Here is a 23,385-nt window from a genome sequence, read left to right as displayed (position 1 = left end):
GAGCACTGCCCTGGTCTCCAGTGTCACTGCTTCTCACAGGGAGCACTGCCCTGGTCTCCAGTGTCACTGCTTCTCACGGGGAGCACTGCCCTGGTCTCCAGTGTCACTGCTGCTCACGGGGAGCACTGCCCTGGTCTCCAGTGTCACTGCTGCTCACGGGGAGCACTGCCCTGGTCTCCAGTGTCACTGCTGCTCACGGGGAGCACTGCCCTGGCCTCCAGTGTCACTGCTGCTCACAGGGAGCACTGCCCTGGCCTCCCAATCTCACCTCTTCTCTGTTGCTCTTATCTCCTCCTCTCTTGACAATTTTAACTTGATGTCTTGAAGTTATCCATCCGTGTGCTCAACTTAGCTTCAAGGTAAGGGGGTTCTTGCTGCTACACACCTTGCTTAGTGTTGTGTCACCCAGAACAGACAGGATTCTGAAAATGACACACCATGAAGGACCTGATACCACTGAGTCCAGTCTTATAAAGGATGGTGTCACTGTACCCTTCCAGGACCCTCACTGAGCCCTTCCAGGACCCTGACTCCCTTCTTGTTGTGTTTTGGAGCCTTTTCCAAATGCAACAGTGATCAAGGAATGTGAGCCCCGGCCTTGGGGGTCTTCCTGCTGCTTATGGACCAGCCAGTGCTACTGTTCAAATTAGACGTTGATGGTAGATATGCACCCAGTCCAGTTACCTGCACTCAGTAAGCTCTCTAAGCCTGTTTGAGCATGAACCCTGCTTACAGGGGATGCCAGAGCCTGCTGTCACGACATTCCCATATCCATTGATCAATGCCTGGTTCTATGTCTGTCCTCACTTAAAGGCATCTTGTTTAGAATCTACAAGAGATGTAGCTCAGCTGTAGGAGAGTGCCTTCACGCATAGAGCTCTGGATTGATTCCCAGCACCATATAGAACTGGGTATGTTTTTTTTTTTTTTCCTTCGGAGCTGGGGACCGAACCCAGGGCCTTGCGCTTCCTAGGTAAGCGCTCTACCACTGAGCTAAATCCCCAGCCCCTGGGTATGTTTTATATGAAAAACATCTTTGGCCACATAGCAAGTTCCAGCCTGGGATCCATGAGAGACCACCAGAAACAAACACTGTTGACATTGCACAGTGATATTGCACGCTTGTCTGAGTGAGGATTATATAACATGCAGGGCACTTGTTCTAGGAATATGCACCCAGGGACTATTTTAACTAGGAAAAGTGACAATAGAAACCACAATAATGTGGAAAAAAAAAGGTAGACCACTAAAAGGACATGCGTTCACAGCTACACGAGGTAGAGCAGGAAGACAGTGGCATCTTGTCTGACCCCAGCTGCAGACATGCCTATCGAGTGACTCACTTTACCTCAGAGTGGCTCACAAAGGGTGTTTGAATTGGTTTTGGAGTTACCAGTAAATTTCAGACATCTGTTGGGAGCCGCATTGTAGATTCCTGGGGAAACATTGTGCCTGCGAGTGTTGTGAGCACTGAAGTTGTGTTTCGGGATGAGTGTAACCTCCTTCTGTCTACTTTCTCCCAATAGGGAAGCTGGCTCTCCCGGCCGAGGAAGTCCTTTGAGCAGCTTGTTACCTTCTGCCTCAGTGCCTGAGTCCATGACAGTCCGTAAGTACTCGCCGAGGCTTACGTGCAACATCACTGTCCAATGTCCAATGTGTGCTTATCCTGCACAGGTGTGGGCTTTGCAAGCAGACATGAAGTTAGTGAGTGCTCTGTGCACCTGATGGCTTCCAGATTGTGGTGCATGGGGTGTGTCTGCTAAAGGACGCACGGAACCTTCTGTGTCTTGTGGTTTCTAAGCTACTTTCTATGTGCAGCCAGCAGTAAGAGACTCTTCTGACTTTCCTTGTGACTCTGGACAAATAATTTACTGATGAGATGGATAGTCTAATGACTAGGTGGTACAAATCATTTCCAGCTCCAGCACCAGGAGAAAACATTAGAGACACAACAATGAAGGATGCGTGTGAATGGCCCACATTACACGCACACACGCACGCACACACGCACGCACACACGCACGCACACACGCACCAGAGATTGTTTAACAAGAGATGCTCCATGACTAGGAGAGCAGGTGGGGCATGGGGCTGATGCCCTGACTGGTTTGGCAGAGGGAGAGAGGAGGAGACTCCATGGTCATCAGAGGCCAGGGCTTTTCCTTTTTATGACTAGCTGTTGTGTTTGCCCTCTGAGCTCTAGCCATCTCATTCCTAGCCTTGAGAGCAGGAAGGAAAGGGGGATAGGGTGGGGTTTCTGTTTCCATATCACATTCAGGGATCTACACTTGATAGTGTGTAAAAATCACACCTTTCTTCCTCATCAGCCTTTGGGTAAAAATTAGCATTTCCTTCAAACACCAAAGTGCAAACCCTGTGCCCATAGTGCTGATGGCAGATGGAGAGTGACTCAGTGTCACTCAGAGAAGTTACAGGCCCCTTTAACAGCACCCCAGAATGCCATTTCTGCTTGGAAATACATTACCTGAGGTGGATGTGGATCTCCTGGATCTCTACACCTAACTATTCTGTTTGTACACAAACACTCTCCCTGGCAAGTCACCCGAACTCCACATCTGGACCCTTCTGTCTGCACATGAACACTCTCCGTAGCCATGTTCCCCATGAGCTGAGGTTTCCCACAGTCTCCTGCTCCTGTGTCCTCCCTCCCTTGACTGCAGAGCAGAAACCGCCAATGTGAGTTCTGTTGCTGTGCAGGGTGAGCAGATGCTGAGGTCTCTGTGAGGATGACTTGTCACCGTCTCCTAGTGGTCAGGCGTGGTTCCTAGCCCCTCCTTCCCAGCCTCTCTCCAGTATGGGGTATGGAGCAGGTGAATTGGGTTCTCTGGGGGCTGCTGTGGATCTTGTCTCTAAGCCTCCCAAGCCATTTCCATGCCTGACAAAGCCACCAGCTTGGTTCCTGTTTGTGATGCCCCTGAGCTGTGCCTACAGCAAGGACGCAGCCTACCTTGTTTCATTCATCTCCTTTTTAGAAATTAACCCTAGTTAATTTCTTTCTGGTCATCTTTGGCTTGAAGACCTATCAGGAATTCCCAGTCAACCTCCTGAAGGAAAGGCGCATGTTAGTGGGTTCTCAGGGTGTCTGTTAGTTATACGGGGTATGCGGCACAGTTGTGGGTGGTGGTGGAGTAGCTTTTGTTTTCTGGGGGGGGGGGTGATTTCATGTATGAAGGCTTCTCTTTCACTCTACTCCAGCAAGATAAGGATTGTGGTGAGAGTTACCTGCCTCTACCTACCCCTGCTTTATCCGTGAGAGGGGTAGGAAGGGCCATCCATGTAGCCCTACAGGATCAGTCTGATATAACAGAGGATCACAGACTGGGAAGCTTTGGCAAATGTTTCTTTTCCTGTGTGCTTGTGAGTGTTGTCTCTGGCCTTGATAGTGGCTGACCCTCAACACCCCTACTTCTTGGTTGTTTCAGCCAGGGTTCTCTGTGCCTGTTTTGGTCCTGTTCTCATTGGCAGCGGGATGGAGCCACCTGTTGAATCTGTGTGCCTCCGGTGACTTGTTTGCTCTCGGTAGCTGCCATGATGCCACAGAAAGGTGCCTTTATCCCCTGCTACCTGTGCTCAGTGGGTAGCAGTCATTGATGTGGGAGATCTTGGTAGGGCAGTGTGGATAAGCACTTAGCCGAAGCATGCGTGCGTGTGTGTGTGTGTGTGTGTGTGTGTGTGTGTGATGGTCTTGCATGATCTTTGCATGGTTTTGAAAAAGGCAAGTGTCACAATCATATCTTTTTCTTTGTAAAAGGCAAGTGTCACAATCATACCTTGTGTTGAGTGGGTAACAGTGCAGATCTCATCACAGCCAGATAGTGAGGCCACTGGAACATGTCCTGTGAATCCTGTGAATGCCAGTGAGTTGAGAGTAGCCACTGTATTCCTGCACACACATATATGCACACACTGGACACATACGTGTGCACATACACAGGAAGCAAGGCCTATGGGAGATGCTCAGCATGTGGAAAGCACACTGAATGTCGGTACCTCATATATTGCCTTTCATGGGTATTTTGTCATCAGTTAGATCAAGTTTCTCCTAAATCTTCCAATTCTGAAAATTCTAGAAAAGCATGTTATTTCTCTCATCACTGAAGTTCTAAAAGAAATTCTTTCTTTAATTGTTCCATTATGGTTTTTTCCTGTCCCTAGTTCTGCCAGCTAGCAAGCACTTAAGGTTATGGCTGTCTGCCCGTTGGAAAAGCCACCCAGACTGGGTGTTTTCCTACAACTCAGTAGATATTTCTTGATGTTTATGTCAGCTTTCCTTCATTCACCTTCTGTTTAACAGCTGAGTGTCTGTACATCTGAATTAATGTTTTTGTTGGAATCTGTGATGTGAGCTGTGTTTTAAGAAAGCATCCTTTCCCCCTGTTGATGGCTGTAAGAGTCATTGCAGCATCCTCACCACCAGGGGGCACTCTGGTACCTCGCTCACTAGCTTCAAACCAAGTTCTGTATTGGTGTTGCTCTGTAAACCAGGGCTAGCAATGGTGTTTACTCCTGGGATGGGTTTGTGAAGGTTAAGCACATACACACAAGAAACATACTCAGAAGAGTGTGTACATACATTGTGAAAAGGGAAAGTGTACCTCCGAGTTACACATGTTAAGTGTTCAGTAACTTGTAGGTAAGACTGTTAGTACCTTTTTTTTTTTTTTTTTTTTTTTTTTTTTCATTTTTCTTTTTTTCGGAGCTGGGGACCGAACCCAGGGCCTTGCGCTTGCTAGGCAAGCGCTCTACCACTGAGCTAAATCCCCAACCCCTCTGTTAGTACCTTTAAAGGATTCGTCGCTGGATATTATTCCAAACACAGTGTCTAGGCCTCCAAATGGGCAGACATGAGTTTTGTTTTAATGGAGTCATCCCTACCATTACAAGCCCTGAAGCTGCCTTTCCTGGATGTGTACCCTCAATCTTCTCTAAGGGGATATGTGGCCTTGCCAGGAGACCCTGGATTTCCCTGCCTGGCATGAGAGTTCTTTTAGCCAAGCATGACTGTGGTTATGCTAATGACAACAGGCTCTTTGCATGCCCAGTGTATCCTTGTGGGTGGGGGCAGGGATACTGAATGTCTGCTGAAAAGCTTAGGAAAAAAAGGGACTTATTTGAGACGCTAAGACTCTAGGGACTGACTGTTTACCACTCCTGAGGGTGTTTGCTGTCTCTTCAGCCCTGTCACCCCCGCTGTGAAGATGTTGGTGTCAGCTGCAAGTGTGGAAGGCTGAACACCTGAGACCGGCCTAGAACGGGTGGTCTGAGTCTGGAGCTGCACTGAGTGAGGCTTCCTGGCACCGCTGTCTCTCATGGGGACTGGGGTGTAGTGGGGATCCACCCAGGGGACACTCATCACTGTTCCATTTCTCCACTCTTGAATTAGTTTCTTTCTTTGGGCGCTGAGAAAGGGAGTGAGCCACTCAAACCTTCCCCCTATTGTTGATGGACAGTCCTTTAGTACCAGGAGGCGCCATAGCCTTTCCCCTGTCCTTGCTGTCTGTTCTCTCCCCTTGCAAAAATCTTGGGGTTTTGTGTCTCAGTTAAGGGTGTCCAGGGCTGGTGGGGTGTCAGCAGTCAGGTGGGGTGACAGAGGTGCTGTGCACATAACTTCCTGAAGGCTGTCACCATAGCCATGCCTTGCCCATGGCCTTTGGAGGGGAGGAGGGGAGTCTGGTCTACTTTAGAAGGGACTATACTGCTAACTAGAAACTTTCTCCTTTGCCATCAATGCTTAACCGCAGATATTTACGTGACTTTTGAATCCCCACCTTCCTTTCTTTCCTGGGGTTCAGAGTGGTTGTCAGAGAAAGAGGGGACTCGAGTTGCTTGTTCCTTATCACTTTTGATATCGAGCCATGATAGAGAGGGGAGGGAAATGCCCTGTGTTGCTTACTGGCCTTACTAAGCAGTCTGTTTTTCCTTTGGTATCGTAGGACTGGATTCTCAGTCTCAGTGAGGCAGTCTGGCCAGTTGCCTGGCAACACCATTCCAAACACTGGACAGTTTGAGAAATGAAGCTTCTTTTTTTTTTTTTCCCCCCGGAGCTGGGGACCGAACCCAGGGCCTTGCGCTTCCTAGGCAAGCGCTCTACCACTGAGCCAAATCCCCAACCTTGGAGAAATGAAACTAAGAAGCACTATGGGACTTGGAAGCCAGGGGGAGGGCCCAGCATCTAGCCAAGGGCTTGGCTGAGGGTTCAGTGATGAGATTTTAGGATGAACTGGTAGAACACTGACCATTAAACAGGTCACAGTCCAAGCCCTGTGTGTCTTAGTCACATAGACTGTGCCTGGACAGTGCAGCACAGACTGCTAGTGCTGGAGACTTGTTTTTCCTTAGATCACAGTGATTGTCAGGAATTGGAAGGTTCCAGGAATGATTTAGGCACACCTCAGTTCTTCTTCTTCTTTTTTTTTTTTTTTCTTTTGGAGCTGGGGACCGAACCCAGGGCCTTGCGCTTCCTAGGCAAGCACTCTACCACTGAGCTAAATCCCCAACCCCACCTCAGTTCTTCTTAATTTGTTCATCCACTCCTCAAATGCTTACTAAATGTCAGTCACATAGTGGGCACTGTTTTATGTACTGGAGGAAGCGTGAGGCTCCATCTCCACTGCTTATAAACTCCGTGCCTCAGTTTCCCCATTACTGAAATGCACAGGATAAGGTTCCTAGAGTTGCTGTGAGGCCTAAGGGAAGCAGGGTGTGGAAGGTGGGTCTGGTGGTGCACCCAGTGCCCAGCATGCAGCGTGGATCCTGCCCATGCAGAGGTCAAAGCCTGGAAGTAAGACGTGGCAGAATGCACAACACGAGGGACAATTGGACAAGAAGGAGTCATATGTCTGTGACACAGGAGGGAAGGAGTCATGCAGGAATGACACAGGAGGGAAGGAAGTCATATGGGAGTGACATGGCTGTTTTGTTGCTAGGGGGCACTAACCGCCTTCTTGTGACTTTTAGCCATCCACCTCTCTCAGGAGTACATCCAGAGCAGGAAATCCTAACAGATAACCCCAGTCCAGTGCCTAAGAGCATGAATACCTTTCATCAGGTGCTGCAGCTGATGCCACTGTCACTAACTCAGACATTCTTTACCGATGCGGGGAATGGGATGGAGGAGGGGACAGAACTGTGCAGTAGGATCCATACGCTGTGGCGTCAGTACTGAGGGAGGGAAAGTTTTGTGCATGGGTGTGGTAGGGGTAAAGAAGCCTTTGGATAGATGGGGCTGCTTGTCAAGGGTGGGATGCAGCTTGAGAAGGGCCGCTCCCTGCTGCAGTACCTTGCACACCGAGGGGTAGCTACAGCCTTGTCATTATTAGAAAGCATTGAGCAAATGCTGTTACCTGTCAGACAGCAGAAAGGAAGGGGGCTTTCACTGGAATAGTGACCAGCCTAGCACATAGCCAGAGGGCATGGGGCTTGAGTCTCACCCGACACCCTGCCCTGTCCTTCACCGATCTATACCTTTCTACTTTCCTGGATGTGGGAGTTTATACATCTACATACCTAGTTTCAGATGCAGCAGGAAAGAGAGTCAGAGCCATTTCCCTGGAGTCATGGCTGTTATTGGGTCCCACGTTATCATGTCTACTTCATTTTCTGAGACATAGTTTCTCATTGGCTGAAGCTTGTCAAGTAGCTAGACTGGCCCTGAAGCAGACCTCAGGATTTCAAGTGTGTCTTGCCCCACAGCACTACGGTTACGAGTACACCATCACTATTGCTTTTGCTTTTGGGAAAGGCCGCCAGCAGCCTGTCCACCAGTCCTCACTGAGAGCTGACCACTGAGGATGGAGTGGCAGGGGTGACTCATGGAGGAAGAGGTGCTGAGTTACGGATAGAAAACTAAGAGGACGGAGATGGCTGTGTCCATGGTTCCGAGGACTACTCCCAGGAGCCCCTGAGTGCATGGGGTGGCCGTCACAGGGTGAGCCATATCACCTGGAGTAAGAAGTTTGCAAATCTCTCCTGATGTCGGTGTTTGGTCAGTGGCTGAACGGAGAACTCGGGAGCCAGCCTCAACTGCACAGAGAGCCCAGGGTGTCCTGCCAGCCCTGCGTAGGTGTGCATGAAGACTGAGTGCTCGTGCCCGGCATCCGTCTTCACTAGCGTTCAGCCCCTCTGGGGACAGAGCAGACGCCTCCATCGAAGCAGCTAGAAGGAGGACGGAAGTTCAGAAGTGGCTGTATGATGCCTGCTGCCTTCACTGGGGACCAAGATGCTTGGCTGGCGTAAATTTGTTTTGCTTATCCCTGGCCAATACTGTTACTCAGGCTGTCTTGGCAAAGACACTGAGTGTCACTGGCAAAGTAAGATTGATTTGTGTTTGGGACCTAGTCTGTGCCATTCAGGTACTCTGACTTTGTCCCTCCCTTTCTGGATACTGCATCACCTCGCCCAGTCTTCTCCCTCAGGCTTTTAGTGACACCTCCCCTATTTGCTCATGTCCATACCTGTTTGCTATTTGTCTGCTGGACTTTCCTCACTTGCCTCCAGGCTGTTCGAGGGCAAGGGTCAGAGGTCAGAAGTCATGTCTCATTTCTTTTGCTTTAGTTCATAGATGGTTCTTGAATTATGACTGCTCCATTGTGATATCATGAGCATTTAGTAAGCCAATAAGCCTAACTTACCAGGGCCATAGAATGGTGGCACAACTGCTGCTGCCCAAGCAGAGAGAGAGAGAGAGAGAGAGAGAGAGAGAGAGAGAGAGAGAGAGAGAGAGAGAGAGAGAGAAGAGAGAGAGAGAGAGAGAGAGAGAGAGAGAGAGAGAGAGAGAGATGCTGTAATGCTAATGTGGGCCTATGCTTTCTGTTGGACATGTATTCACTTTCACATCACTGTACATCAGGCCCAGTCATCCCAGTCAGTACCTGGTCCAGGACCAGGCTCCCTGGAAGGGTTAGGTGATTGCTGACTGAGTAAATGAAAGTCAGTGCTGTGTCAAGGGGAGTGGTTGGATGGGAGGTTGACCCAGGCCTCTGCATGCGTGTCCTAACTGACTGTGCCAGGCCTGTGCTGGTGTCCTCAGGATGTCTCAGCAGGGATTCCTTATGAGTAGTGGAGAAACTCTTCCAAGTGATTGGATTAGAATCTGGCCTAAAACTGCTGGAATCTTGAGGCCAGAACAACCAACACACCCAGAAGGAGCCTGAGAGACATTTTAGGAAACACTCCCTAGAAGAAGTAGGAAACATTGCTAAAAACAAAGGGAAGTGGAGATGGTCCATGTGGTTTCTTGTTTCTGTTTTTCAAGACAGGGTTTCTCTGTGTAGCTCTGGCTGTCCTGGAACTTATTGTGTAGACCAGACTGACCTCACACTAAGAGATCTGCTGAGGTTAAAGGCAGGGGGACAGCTCATCAGCACTGCAGGTGAGGTGGCAGGAGGGTCTCCCCGAGGTTGAGCTCTTGTTGACCAGTCCTTAGGTCAGGGAAGACCTCCCTGTTGGCAGAGGGAATCGGCTGCTTTTACCCTAGGACACTCTGGGACATCCTTACGAAAGAGGAGACAGGGTGGGGTCGAGAGTGGGAGCACTCTGCCTTATCCTTGGGGCCAGGCTGCTGGCCTCTCCACCACTGGGAAGGTAGATGAGCAAGCCAAAGGAAGCAGGACAGGAAACAAGGCCCACCCCGTGGCTTATGTTCAGTTCCTTTTTCTGGACTCCTCCTCGAGCTCCTGCTTTGGCTGATCTGATAGAGGCAACTCCTGCTGTCCCAGATACTGCATTCATTTTCAGCAGAAAGCAAGAGCCAGCAGGAGCTTTTGTTCCTTCTCCATGTGTCTACCTCACAGGCTTCCCTTTGGGCCCCAATGACCAGAATTCAGTCTCCTCACCCTTCTAGCTAAACGTAAAGTGGAGAGCAGGTATTAACTTTGTATCCCGTAGGGTGGCAGGCAGTAAAGAGCAGAGTCCCAGTGCTATGGTGTCATGTGACAGCTTCCCTGGGATGCAGAGCTGGCAACTGCTGGTTGGGATGCTGTCAGGTGCCTTTAGACAGGAAACCCTGGTGAGTGAGAGGCCTTCCTGAGACCCAAGGAAACAGGGCGAGGATCTTGGGGATTCATGTGGGGCTTGGGAAACTGCTTCTTAGAAGCCATTGGGTGGATGGCATTTGTTAAGGCATGGAAGGACTGTTACCTTAAGAAAGCAGTAGGGGTGTTAAGTCCACACATACTAGATGCCACGAGTTGTTCAGTTTCTAATGGCATTCTTACACCAACATGACTGCCTCTGAATAACCCTCAGCTCTCAGCTCAGCAGTGCAGTTATGTGCCCAGCACAGACAGAGGGATGGGTGTGGTGGGCATGGAACTCTCTCCTGCCACATGAGGGGAGTCCTGGGTGTTCCACACAGTTGGCAGTCGTCAGAGTGTTGGGACTCAGTGACAAACTGGATGTAGGGAGCTCCAGGTGGGTTCCCCTGTTGCTGGCAGCAGTGCTCTGAGTGGGTAGAACCCTGCTTCCATGCCCACCAGCTTTCTATCGCTGTGGCACAGTACCTGACAGCAGCAGTTTGAGGGACAGCTCATGGGCTAAGTCCCCCATGGAAGAGGAGGTATGGTGGCTGGGAGGCTTTGTCCGTGGCAGTGGGAACTTGTGCATGTCACATTTCACATCCTGGTGGTGATCTGGAAGCAGAGAGCTGTGGTGGGAACCAGAAAGTTACAGCTTCAAACCCAGCCCACAGCGATTCATCTCTGTCAGCAAGACTTCTCCTCCCCAAGCATAGTCACTACTTGGGTTCCGAGAGTTCAGACAGCAGCCTGTGGGGGACCTTTTACCTCCAAACCACAGCATTGAGCCCTGATTGCCTCCACTGTGAGTCCATGGCGTGCGTCTTCATCCCTTCATACTGCCCAAGACTGAGGAAGTGGAGGGTGGTGACCTTAGCTTAGCATCCTGTATCCTACAGAGCTCCTCCTCTCCTGTCCCATCAGGTGACCTCCGTAACTTTAAGGCACACAGTAGGCTCCTCATTCATTTCCTTAACTTATCAACTCATCTCCTTAAACTATTAAGTCACACAGTAGGCTCCTCATTTTCCTTTCCCATTAAACTGCCTGCTTGACTTTGGAGGCACACAGAACATACCACCATCCTCCTGTTCCAGAACCCCGGGCTCAGAAAAGGCGGGTGGTGGGCTGACCACTGCTCAGACGCGTGCTGTTACTAGGTTTATAACCCATCCATATTGAAGGCAGAGCTTGTGGGCTACTGAGGAGTTGTGCGGATTTCTGCTGAAATTCACAGAGTGGGTTCATCTGGGCTCCCAATAACTGGATCCTTCTAATTAATTAATTAACTGCAAACTATCGTGAATCTGCTTGGGAGTTGCCAGTACCACATCTTCCCTGCCAAGGGTTAAGTCCACCACTGCACCATTGGTAAAGTGTATCACAACAGACGCTGGTGCTGCAGCCCTGGGGCACAGCAGACTGCCACTGTGGCACCAAACAAATGTGAGGTCACTCTTCTCACCTCCATTTCTCCCTCATCACAGACCATGTTGACGTCAGTGCCAACTCAGTGCAACTTCCAAGTCGTGGCATATGATGTGTGACTTGTTTGGTTGCAAGTGACAGGCCAAACTAAGTAAAATAAGGGGTAACACTTGTGGTGCATTGGTATTTAGACCACTGGGCCTTTGGGTTTGACTGCACCCTCAGTCTTTCCCTTGAGGCTATGCTAAGTGGAAGAGTGAAGCCAGGCAGAATATGTCTGAGATCTGTGGCCTAGGGGACTCCACCTCACATCTAAGGCTTGAGAATTTGGGTTCTAGTGGAGCAACTAGAGAGCCTGGCCCCTTCTTTCTGAAGTGCAGCTGTAGTACTGGGCATGCACATGTGCTTGCACACATGCATGTACACACGTGCTTGCACACAAAAGTGCATGTACACACACACCAAGCACACCCGGGGCTGTGGGGTCCTCAGTCCTTGCATCCTAGTCCTGTGTCACAATTTGCTTGCGACCTTGGGCAAGTCACTTTTGCCTCCCGGCTTTCTAAATCTGTAGAGGGTTGGTTCATCCCAGTCATGTTTGGTTGATTTGGGGGTTTCATGAAGTAATTTGCATTCAGGGTCACTCAGTACCTGGCACATGGCACACACCCTGTGGCAGTTATTAAAGCAACTTCTCGTGGTTTTTCTGTCTGCAGAAAGGATTTCACTACTACCAGGAAATAAGGAATTGGCTGTTTTCTTCCCCTCCAACTCAGAGAGTCCAGCCCACTTCTACAAGGGTATTTTGTTGCAAAATTCTGGTGTGCAGAGAAGCTAAGGCCTCTCTCCAGCTCTCCCTCATCCCTCCAGCACTCACATGTGCCCTTCTGTTTCTGTTGGGCAGCTCAGATGTCGATGCTGTGGCTCTGGCGAGCATATCTGAGCATGGCTCGAAGTGTTAGGGATGCTTTCGTGAGTGTGGTTGGACTGTACTGTAATCAGCTTTTCCTCAGGTACTGTGGCATCAGGATACCTGAGACAACCTCTTAGGAAGGAGGGTTGTTAGGGAGTTGGTTCAGCCAGGAAAATGCCTCTACACAGGTGTGGAACCTGAATCCAGACACCTGGAACCCATGGAAAAGCCAGACATCGTGACACAGTGACAGATGAAGGAGCGGTGGTTCATCATTTTATATGTAATGTGTGGCTGTGCGCATGTATAGTGAGTATGCATGTGCACATGCGCGCGCGCGCGTGTGTGTGCATGCATAGGTATGGACGTGTCCCAAGTGTGTGATTATACAGAGAGAAGCCAGAAGCTGACACTGGGAGTCTCCCTCAATTGCATTCCATTCTATTCTTGAGATCGGATCTGTCACTGAACCTGGGCTTGCTGATGAAGCCAGGCTGGCCGGCCAGTGAGCTTCAGGGATCTGCCTGCCTCTGCCTCCCTGTTACAGGAATTACAGGTGTGTAACCAACCAGGAATTGAATGAAACCTTTGAAACAATGACCCCAAATTAACTGTTTCTTCACCATTTTTTAATTTAATAACTAATATTTCATTCAAATAACAGTTTCATTATACATGGCCCAAGAACATTCAAGTAAGAACTCAAATAAAAATCAGATGTTACAGATTGGTCTTCAAATATCATAGCCAATGATGCCACGCTTACCTATGATCACTCCAATATAAACCCACATCCACACCTTGGCATAGTGCCAAATGTGGCCAGTTAAGACTTCAAATGAATCATAGCAGCTCTCACTGGAGCCCTCTCCTCAAAGTTCTGGATGAGTATAGCATCAAAGGTTAATTTGGGGTCATTGTTTCAAAGGTTTCATTCAATTCATGGTTGGTTGACTGTCCTCTTTGGGCCTGTGGCCAGACACCGTGTTGCACTGGGAGCTTGAAGTGCAGGAAACTGCTTTCCTCTAGGTGAGAATCTGGGGAACAAGGAGGGAGAAAGAAAAGCATTAGGGTTCCAGTATCCCTTCAGGGCATGGGCCTTGGTTACCAAACTTGTGTCTTCTAGACCTTACCTCCCAGAGGGTCCAGACCTTTCTAGCAGTTGCACTCTGGACCAAGCCCTCAACATTTAAAACTTTGGGGTGAATTAAGACCCAGACCATGGCCAAGTACACATGTCAACATAGCAAACTTCTCCCAGAGGAAGTACAGTAATTTGTCAGGACCAAGGACAGGGACTTGACTACCTCTGACTACATAGAATGAGTGGAGGACCCTCTGTGGTCAGCAAGGGCCTTCACTTCCCATCTGTGACCCTGACCTACTTATCTTTGAGCCTCAGTCTGTCCTTCTGAAAAGTAGAAACAGTCCAGCCCTGAAAAGGTCCAGAGAATCAGGAGGCTTTAGCTGGGTGAGCTCTGAAACTGCACTAAGTGAAAGAAGCCACACACAAGACCACAGGGCAGATTTCATCAGGGGCTGGAATCCCTACCCTAAGTGTGTAAGGTCCAGGTGGCCGGGGGTGAGGACAGGAAAGAACATGCCTAGCAGGCAGTGAGACCTGTTTTGGGTGGGGAAGATGCCCAAACAGATATGCTGACGACTGTACTCAACGGCACTAGAGTTCACCTTAAAATGGCTGGTTTTATGTCCTGTGAATCTCATCTCAATGTAGTGCTAAAAACAAAGCAAAACAAAAAGCTTATGCTGCCTCCCTTCATAAGTGACCTCTCAATACTGTTGCTTCTTTTGCCTCTCAGCAACCTTTAAAGCAGCCTGGCTTTAGTCTGGTCAATACTTCTGAAAAGTTGAACTGGCCATGTCTTTGTTAAAAACTTTAGATAGTAAAATAGAGCACTTTTTTTTGAAAAAGAAAAATATTTTATTTAACATTCTTAATTTATATGACTATTGATTTGTTTGATACTATGTGTATGTGTGTATATATGAATAAAATACATATGTATAAAAAATTAAGTGGCAGACATGCCCCTCAGCCTGGGTTTCTGCTTCTAGCAGTTCCCAGTGCCTAGGTGCTGTCTTCTCTAGCCTTTTTGGAGTTAGACAGGACAGGATATCAGGACTCCCTATGGTCTGCGGTATTCCTGGGGGGAGTTGCCCCAGGATGCTTAGTTGCTCTATTCTCTGTCTTCTTGAAGTTTTGCTGTTCTGTACTTGACATAACCCCCCTCCCCTGCCCCTTCTCCCCCAGCTCTGTATGTTTGATGGCCCTGGTGCAGAAAGGCCAGGCACATGTGTTCCTATTATTTTGATATTGCTGAGTTGATGAGGGCCAGGGACTGTAGCTCTGGAGCAGGAGTTCTACAGTGGTGGTGTGTAACGCGGCCATCTGAAGGCCTGCCCGCTCAGGCCATTGGCTGGCAGCAGTTTAGGCTCAGGGATGTAGGAAGAGCAGGTTCCAGCTGCTCAGAGCTATTAGCAGTGGGGGCAGCCTGACTTCAGCTCACTTAGGACAGTGGGTCTCTCTCTGTGCCCATATCCCTCTGAGGACCTCATGCCCTGTCTTACACGGAACTGTCCTGGTGATTAGAGAGATGAGACCCAGGCCTGAGTACAAACCCACAGGCCAGAGAGTAGATGGGATAGAGTGGTTAAGGAAGGGGAGCAGTGACCGTCTGGGAAGCAGGCTGCCTGGGTGGCAGAAAAGGACAGGCATTTTATTAAATTCTTGGGGGAGTTCTGGGGCTGTTCATCATGATGAGTGTGTGTGTGTGTGTGTGTGTGTGTGTGTGTGTGTGTGTGTGTGTGTGTGTGTGTGTGCGCGCGCGCGCGCGCGCGCACGCGTACCATCATGACCTGTAGAGACTAGAGGATAAACCTGGGTGCTGGTCCCTGCTCTCTTCCTTGGATTAGGCAGCCTCTCTTTTGTTGGTCACTGAACCCCGGGCTAGTTCTGGGACCCTGTAGACTCTGCTTCTGCCTTGCCACAGGACGGCTAGGTTATGGCTGCGAGTTGCTTCATTTCATCTGGGTTTACATGGATTCCGTGAATCTGAACTTGAGTCCTGGTGTTTACTTTTCAGCCACATTTGAAAAAGTAAATCTATTTCTTTAGTTTAAGGGGACTTTCCCATGTAAGATGCAACTCATCAGGAGCCTGCACTGGCAGGATTTTCCCTTGTCATAATTTACTAAGGCAAAATCTATACATGTTAACAAGGGAGGGGAGGAGCAGGACAGGAAGTGGCTTCTGTGTCTCAGGGGTTTGAGGTCCTGTGCTCTTCTCTTCATAAGCACACCTTCATTATATTTATTTATTTTTATGTTATGTATGGTAGTATTTTGGCTGCATGTATATTTGTATGAGTGTATTGGATCCCCTGGAAGAGGTGTTATGGACCGTTTTCAACTGCCATGTGGGTGTTGGGAATTGAACCCAGTTCCTCTGGGACAGCAGCCAGTGCTCCCAACCACCTAGCCATCTCTCCAGACCCCTATCATAATTTTCAGGGCACCTGCCTTAAAGACTTGTGCCTCATGCCGTTGGAAACAAATACTGTATGTGTGAGCGTGTATGGGGAATGGGAACACTTGTCTGGAAGAGTATAGGTGTGGACCCTTATCAGGAAGTTGGAAGATGGTTTTCTTCTGTGTGTAACATTTTTTCTTATGTTTTCCTTCCTGCACCATGGGTTTCTCAAACCCTTATGCATTCTGATTATACAGAAGCAATTGTTTCAAGTTGGATGGGGCCTCAGGTTTTCTAGAGGCAGAGAGAAGGAGGGCAGTTGGAAGAGTTGCTGGATCCCTCCAGCTGCTGGGTGGGACAATAGGATGGGATGAGACCACTCAGCTACCATGTGTGTCAAGGGATAGACTTGACTAGGGAGCCTGTCTACGGGGGGTTGGGGGGTCTATGCTTTCCCTTTACTAGCTGTATGACCTAGGGCCAGTCCCCCACCCTTCTGTGGCCTCTGTTTCCTCTTTTGTGTTGTGCATGTGAGTGTCTACTCTACTACTGGCTTTTCTCCCAGGAGAGATGGTCTGCAAGCCTTGTGTATTGCTGGGCACACAGGATGCAGCCCCGTATGTGGTTGGTGTTTCCTGGCCATCTCAGTCCTGGCAACTGGTCTGAGATACCTTTTTTCTTCTTTTTTCCCCTCCTTACTGAAGTAGACGCTCTTGGTGGGGCTCAGGGAGATAAGGTTGCAAGAGGAAGAAACAGAAGAAAAAGGTAGAATGGGCTTGAGATTGATTTCAAGTTATATTTTGAAGCTTAGTATAGTTTATCCTTTCCCTGGTAGATAAGGAAGGCAGTGGGCAGGCAGACAAAGATATAAAAAACAGAATGTTAATTTCAAAACAATGATGTAGGTTAAGTATATACCCATAGAACATTTTATTTCTGTATACATGACCTTGTGAGATTTTTCTGTAAATTTAACCAAGTATGGGCCTCGGGGGGAGTGTTTGTAAAAGGCTCTTGAAAGTCTATGGGAAAGATGTTTTATAAAGCTAGAATTACCACACAGATAGGAGTACACTTGTGAGTGTGTGTGTGTGTGTGTGTGTGTGTGTGTGTGTGTGTGAGAAAGAGAGAGGGAGAGAGAGAGAGAGAGAGAGAGAGAGAGAGAGAGAGAGAGAGAATGAGAAGGAGAATGAGAATGTGTGTGTGAATGTGTGCATGTGTGTGAGTGTGTAAGTGCATGGGTGTGTGACTGTGTGCACACCTAAGAGTTATCTAAGACCAGTTAGCCTCAGGGTTATCCTCTCCCTTCACACCACAATTTACTCAGCAACTATGGACTCCTTGTGCGAACAAGCCAGTGGCTCTGGGCTGTGGGTCTCTGGTCACCGTTAGGCCCCTGTGTGTTGAGGTGTGTTGAGGTGGGTTCTTGCTCTTCCCAGCCTTGTGAAATCATACTGAGGGTTTCCATGGCCATTTTGGGTGGGTAGTGGACATGGATTTGTGACTCACCCACTTTAGGTTGTGGCAGGGACATGTAGGCTTGTCTCAGCCCTTCCTGCTGCCCCACCTCCGTCACTGTTGTGCATTGCACTCCTCAGACTCAGGATGGCAAACTCTGTACTTGAGTCTGAATGCCTGTCGGTGGGCAGGAAATTACAGTTTTGAACCCGGTGTTTAGTGTTCTTGGATGAGGCCTTGAGCTTGTTATTAAAGGCAATTGACTTTTCTGTCCAGCCCATTTGACACTCCATGCCTAGAGCTGAGGGTGGGTTTCAGCAGTGGGCCACAGCGAGCCATTTACTCCTGTGCTAATTCACTTCTTCCTCTGACCCTTGATCCATTCAGTAGTTCTCAGTGTGTTCTGCGGTCAGGTGCTGCGCCAGGCGTCCTAGGGTGGCTTTTGTTGAACAGCTATAGCCACCAGACAATAGATGGGTGCATATGTGAGAGACCTTAGAGAAACAAGGTCCAACTGATGATAGGAGGTTGCAGACCCTTTCTAGTTCAGAAGACAAAGGCAGAGACATCCACTGGGACTTGCAGGAGCCTGGCAGCCAAGGAGGCCATGCATGTGTGCCTTTCCTGGCTTCTATAGCTGCATGTATAGTTACCCTGTCTCCTGTGGCTGCATGTATGGTTGCCCTGTCTCCTGTGGCTGCATGTATGGTTGCCCTGTCTCCTGTGGCTGCATGGCTTCTTTAAGTCAGCCTGCATCTTTGGCTTCTATCCCCTAAGGAAGGTGTTAAGGCTCCTTTGTTTATCAGGAGGCCCTACTGCTGCTCAGGACAATCAATACAGAGGGTCTGCAGTTTTGATTGTCTGTGGCTTTGCCCCAGTGTGCATCTGCAGGGCTTGACACGCGTGACACTTTTACCTTTTCTCTGCACTCCTAATGACGCCTCTATTTGGTGGGCTTTATGTGCCAGTGTTTGCATTTGTCCTATTTAGATCTCTGCCTGGCGACTAAGGAATCATAGCAAGAATCCAGCAGTTTAACTTCTTCTTTAAGGTGGCAATGCCAGCTTGACCTTTTGGCAAATGAACTTTTAGCTCGTGGACCTTGCTGACTGCCTTAGCTCGTGGACCTTGCTGACTGACTTTAGAACTAGGTATCCCTTGGCTAGATGCATCTGTTCCCACCTTCCTTTATCTCTCCCGTCATAGACAACAGCCTATTCATTTTGTGAAAATTCTGTATGATTGGCTCAATTGGAGCCAGCCATCACCAGTGTCTTCCTTTTTTCTCTTATTTAAAGCAGAGGCAGGGTTGAGGTGGACGGGGTGGGGGTGGACAACATGTGCTGTCGTGTTGCGAAAGCAGCTGTGGATTGTGAATGTGGGGGGTTGGGGGGCAGAGCCCCCATGGAGTGGGCATAGACCATTGCCCTGCCCCACCCTAAGGGGTTAGTGTCTTAGCCTAGATTCTGCCACTGAGCAAGCTGAGAGGCAAAGAGACTTTCTTCCGGGGCCAGAGCCTGAGACTTGGGTGTCCAAAGTGGAGCCTTCATCACCTGCCTGCACTTGACAAGCTGGTTCTCCTCTCCTTACTCGGCCTCCATGTCAGGAGACGGGAGGAGTGTGTGCTTGTGTATTTATAGTTTCGATTGCTTCATTTCCCATATTTAAATACTGGCCTGCCTGAGACTTACTTCAGTTCACAGTAGAAGTGGAGCTTGAAGTCTTGTTTTTCACTCCCACAAATGGCTCCTTGCCTTGGCCACATTTGTGGACAGAGCTATCTTTTGTGCAGTGATTGGGAATGCTTTTTATCTCAGATCAATGTCTGATGGTTGAAGCTGACATTTTCCTGTGTCTGGCTGGATTTGCTGCTCACTCTTCTATAGCCAAGCCAAGAACTGCTTTTGAGAGATGTTCATGACCATCCAGCTTTCGAAAGCACTGCCTAGCACAGCCAAGCTCACAGAACCCAGTGGTCAGGGCTCTTTGTGTTTTTCTGGAGATTTTGCCTCAATAAAGAGGCAGGAATCACAGTGATAGGGACCAACGAATAAAGATCTGTGCCATGCTGGAGAGGGAAGTGCACAGTAGGGAGAACCTCTGCTCACGCACAGCACTTGAGATTGGGAGCTGGGAAAAGTCACATGGAAAGGCACAAGGCAGCCAGCAGAGCAGCAGGAATGTTTCACATTAGAGTCTATCAGAGTGTTGGGCCATGGCCTCCCCACCATCGCCACTGTTCTGTTGTGGAAGCCTACTGGAGGCAGGAGGGGTGCTAGCAGCCTTTCGCTCTGGGATGGGTTTTTAGAAAGGTTGCCACCGGTGTCATGTTGTTTGCACTGGCGACTCTTGTCTATCACTTGATGTTTGTGCAAATGCAGGGGTCCCTCCAGGAGGCTGGAAACAGTGTGTGGGGCAGGCATGGCCATGCCAGGATGATGGGGCTGGGTTGCATTGACCTCAGCTACCCTGCTGCTGCTCTATGGTGCCTTCTGCACAGCGGGATTAGGGGAGCTTTGGCCAGGCTCCCCCGGGTGGCTGCCACCAGTTGAGTATTCTGTGTGACTCTGGGATGCAGGCCTTCTAAGATCACTGGTGGGACATGACATGTACTGTGAATTGGAATGTCGGCATCTAGACTCTTCTCTCTGGCTCCAGGAAGCCAGACTTTAGATGCTCATCATTCTCTCCCAGGTGGCAGGTCACTGGTGGCCTGACCCTTGGAGCAGCTCTTATCTGGTCTGTTGCTCTACAGTGGAGAACATTTTCAAGAGTTTCCTTTTGGACTGGAGAGATAGCTCAGTGGTTAAGAGCACTGACTTTTTCCAGAGGTCGTGAGTTCAATTCCCATCAACCACATGGTGGCTCACAACCATCTGTAATGACATCTGATGCCTCTTCTGCTGTGTCTGAAGACAGCGACAGTGCACTTATATATAATAAATAAAAAAGTTTCCTCTGTGTTGAGGAGCACAGGAGCTTAGTATATCCCACATCTCTTACAGAAGGGCCCCGTATAAATGACTGGCACTGTGTTTCCACCTTCTGTCCCTTGGATTGAAGAAGCGAAAGGGACAGTGAGAACCATCAGTAATACCTATTAAGTGCCACTGTGTTCTAGGTACCTCTTTGCATATTACCTCATCTAATCCTTACAGTATTTCTGTGAGATAGTGACTGGGTTTGGCTGGTTCTTGTTGCCGAGAGAGAGTCTTATGTAGCCCAGGCTGGCTGCTAATTCCTTATGTAGCCAAGGATAGCCTTGAACTCTTGATCCTGCTGTTTCTACCTCCCCAACACTAGGGTTACTGATGTGTGCGCCACCGTGCCTTATGAAACATGGACTTTTAAGATCCCACTTAAGATTCTTAAGGTTCTCAAAGAAGGTCACTAAACTCCAGTGACCTTAGAAGGTCAGGTGGGGAGCTGGGATTTGAGGGGAGTATGTGGCTATAGAGACGACATCCTGTAAGTGCTGAAGCTGAGTGGCTGCTCTGTGCCTGAGACCAGACACAAGTATAGTCTGTAGTTTGCAAGTGCAGAAACCTGTCAAGGTTGCCAGTGCCATGTGGCTGAGTGGGGCTTGAACTTAGGGCTGCTGGGCCCAGAGTCTGTTGTTAGAAACTTGCTGTGGGTTTTCTTGTTTCTGAATGGCAGCTACTAGGATCTATATCTGAGCTTCTTTTTGCCCTTCATATCTGCCCACCAGGATGATATCTACCATCATAGGTGTAGAGATTTGAGGTATTGGGTATTCTGAAGGGACTGTCGGAATCTGTTTCCTGCTCTGTTATTGATTGCCAGGAGGCTGTGAGACTAGAAACAAGGCTTGCCGGGCAGCAGCATTGTAGTTTTATAGCAAGTGCCACCATTGTCGTGGCTTTCTGTGTGTACGTATTATTTATTCATTTATAGTTAGCATATAATGTAATGAGTGCCATTGTGCCATTTGCATAATTATATATCATTATCCCTGCCATGCTTCCCGTCTCCTTTGCTGCTCTCCCTCCTCTGTGGAAACAGCCCCCCTGCCTTTATGCTGCATGTATTCACCACCTTCTTACCCTGCGCTCTCTCTCTCTCTCTCTCTCTCTCTCTCTCTCTCTCTCTCTCTCTCTCTGTCACACATACACACACACACACACACACACACACACACACGGGCACACACAAAAATTTAAATCTAGACTCCACATATGAGAGAAAAATGTGACATTTGTCACTTGGGGCTTCGCTGATGGTTTAGAGTATGGATGTTAGATCAGATGGCCTCCCTGGCTGTTCATCTTTCTCAAATTAAACCAAACACCTTGGTTAAACCTGCATTGAGAGGGGATCCCAGGAACTGAGATAGGCCGAGGGTATGTATTGTAATCAACATGCTGTGTGCTCATGGGGAGAACAAGGTCTTTTTTTTTTTAAGATTTTATTTATTGTATATGAGTACACTGTAGCTGTCTTCAGACACCAGGAGAGGGCATCAGATCTCATTACAGATGGCTGTGAACCACCATGTGGTTGCTGGGATTTGAACTCAGGACCTCAGGAAGAGCAGTCGGTGCTCTTAACCGCTGAGCCATCTCTCCAGCCCCCGAGAACAAGGTCTTTTAGTTTGCGTTTATTGCTGTGAAGAAACACCATGACCATAGCAACTCTTATAAAGGAAAACTTTTAATGGGACTGGCTTATAGTTCAGAGATTTAGTACATTGTCATCTTGGTGGGAACATGGCAGTGTGCAGGCAGACACGGTGCTAGAGGAGCTGAGAGTTCTACATCTTGATCCGAAACGAAGGCAGCCAGCAGGAGATTGTGACACTGGGTGTAGCTTGAGCTTATATATGAGACCTCAAAACCTGTCTACATGGTGACATACTTTCTCTAGTAAGGCCACACCTACCCTAACAAGGCCACATCTCCTAATATTACCACTCCTATGAGCCAAGCATTTAAGCACATGAGTCCACGGGGGCCATTCCTATTGAAACCACCACACAAGGTGACTCACAATTTCATGCTAGTAGCTGCTACAGGGCAAGGGCAGTCAGAGAGGCTTTTCAAAAGAGCCACATCCTTACCAGGGCCTGGGCAGATGAGTTCAGGTTTTTGTAGAATGTAAGTGGAGACCCTGACCAGGAAATCTAAGATAATATCTGTGTGTGATAACTTCCATCTTCAAGGAGAGTCTGACCACAGGTTGTGTGGTCATCCAGAGACCCCCAGGAAGCCTCTGAGCAGACACATGCTGTCAGTGGGGCTGAGCTGGGAGGGAGCTTGAACACAGATTCTCAGGATTGTGCTTATGTTGATGAGCTTTCCCTCAGGAGAGGCAGAGCAGCATGGAGGGACCGAGGGCTTGTCAGTGTAACAACGTCTGGTTCAGGTTGCTCTGTGGACACTGGTGCTGAAGGTACCCGTGTCATCTCTTGCACTCTGGTCCTGCCTCAGGTACCACACAAGCAGTTCGTGTCAACCAGCTTTGTTGCTGCAGAGAGGAGAGGAGCAGACAGGGTTGCCAGAGAACAGTGCAGGATCTTGAGTTAGAAGACTTCTTGCTTTCCAGTCCCAGATGGTGACTGTGAACATCCCTTCTTTCTGCTCATGTATGGTTCAAGCCTAGCCAAGACTTCCAGTCAGAAAGAAAGCCTAGAGGAAAATGTAGACTCCACAGAGGTCCTGGAGTAGAGGAGTAGCCACGCTTGTGCCCACAGTGCCCACAGTGCCCACAGTGCCCACAGTGCCCACAGTGCCCACAGTGCTTACTTGGCTGCCTGCAGGCTCAGCCTGGAATGCTTTATCCTGCCTGCTGTTGATAGAACAGTGACTCTGATTAGTTCTGTTTCCTTCATGGTCACAGTGGCATGGGGATAAATCACTTGTTAGTTTGTACGCTATAGATTTGTCAGTTAGGTAACATCTAAATGCTGGCAGCACTTTGACTTCATTCTGTGCTTCCTGCTGCGGCCTGTGAGACCCACCCCTGCCTCACTATCACTGTCAATGAGAAGGGCGCTGCTAGTATGCTCTTGGAAGATTCGTGAGGCAAGGAATGTATGAGTCCTG

At 48.9% G+C, this 23,385-nt stretch overlaps 1 protein-coding gene across 14 annotated transcripts in view; it reads left to right on the top strand.

Moving 5' to 3' along the window:
- Snx29 (sorting nexin 29) overlaps positions 1-23,385 on the top strand; it is a 413,817-nt gene that overhangs the window by 82,400 nt on the left and 308,032 nt on the right. For all 14 annotated transcript variants that reach the window (XR_005489945.2, XM_039086859.2, XM_039086858.1 and 11 more), the window contains one exon: positions 1,527-1,606. Coding sequence is in view for 13 of the 14 variants with exons in the window: in XM_039086859.2 (XP_038942787.1) it covers positions 1,527-1,606 (80 nt within the window). In the remaining variant the exon portion in view is untranslated. The remainder of the gene's footprint in view (positions 1-1,526; positions 1,607-23,385) is intronic.

Source organism: Rattus norvegicus, chromosome 10, assembly GCF_036323735.1.
Source record: "Rattus norvegicus strain BN/NHsdMcwi chromosome 10, GRCr8, whole genome shotgun sequence".
NCBI lineage: Eukaryota > Metazoa > Chordata > Mammalia > Rodentia > Muridae > Rattus > Rattus norvegicus.
Note: the sequence above shows the minus strand (reverse complement) of the source record. Positions and strands in the feature narration are given on the sequence as shown.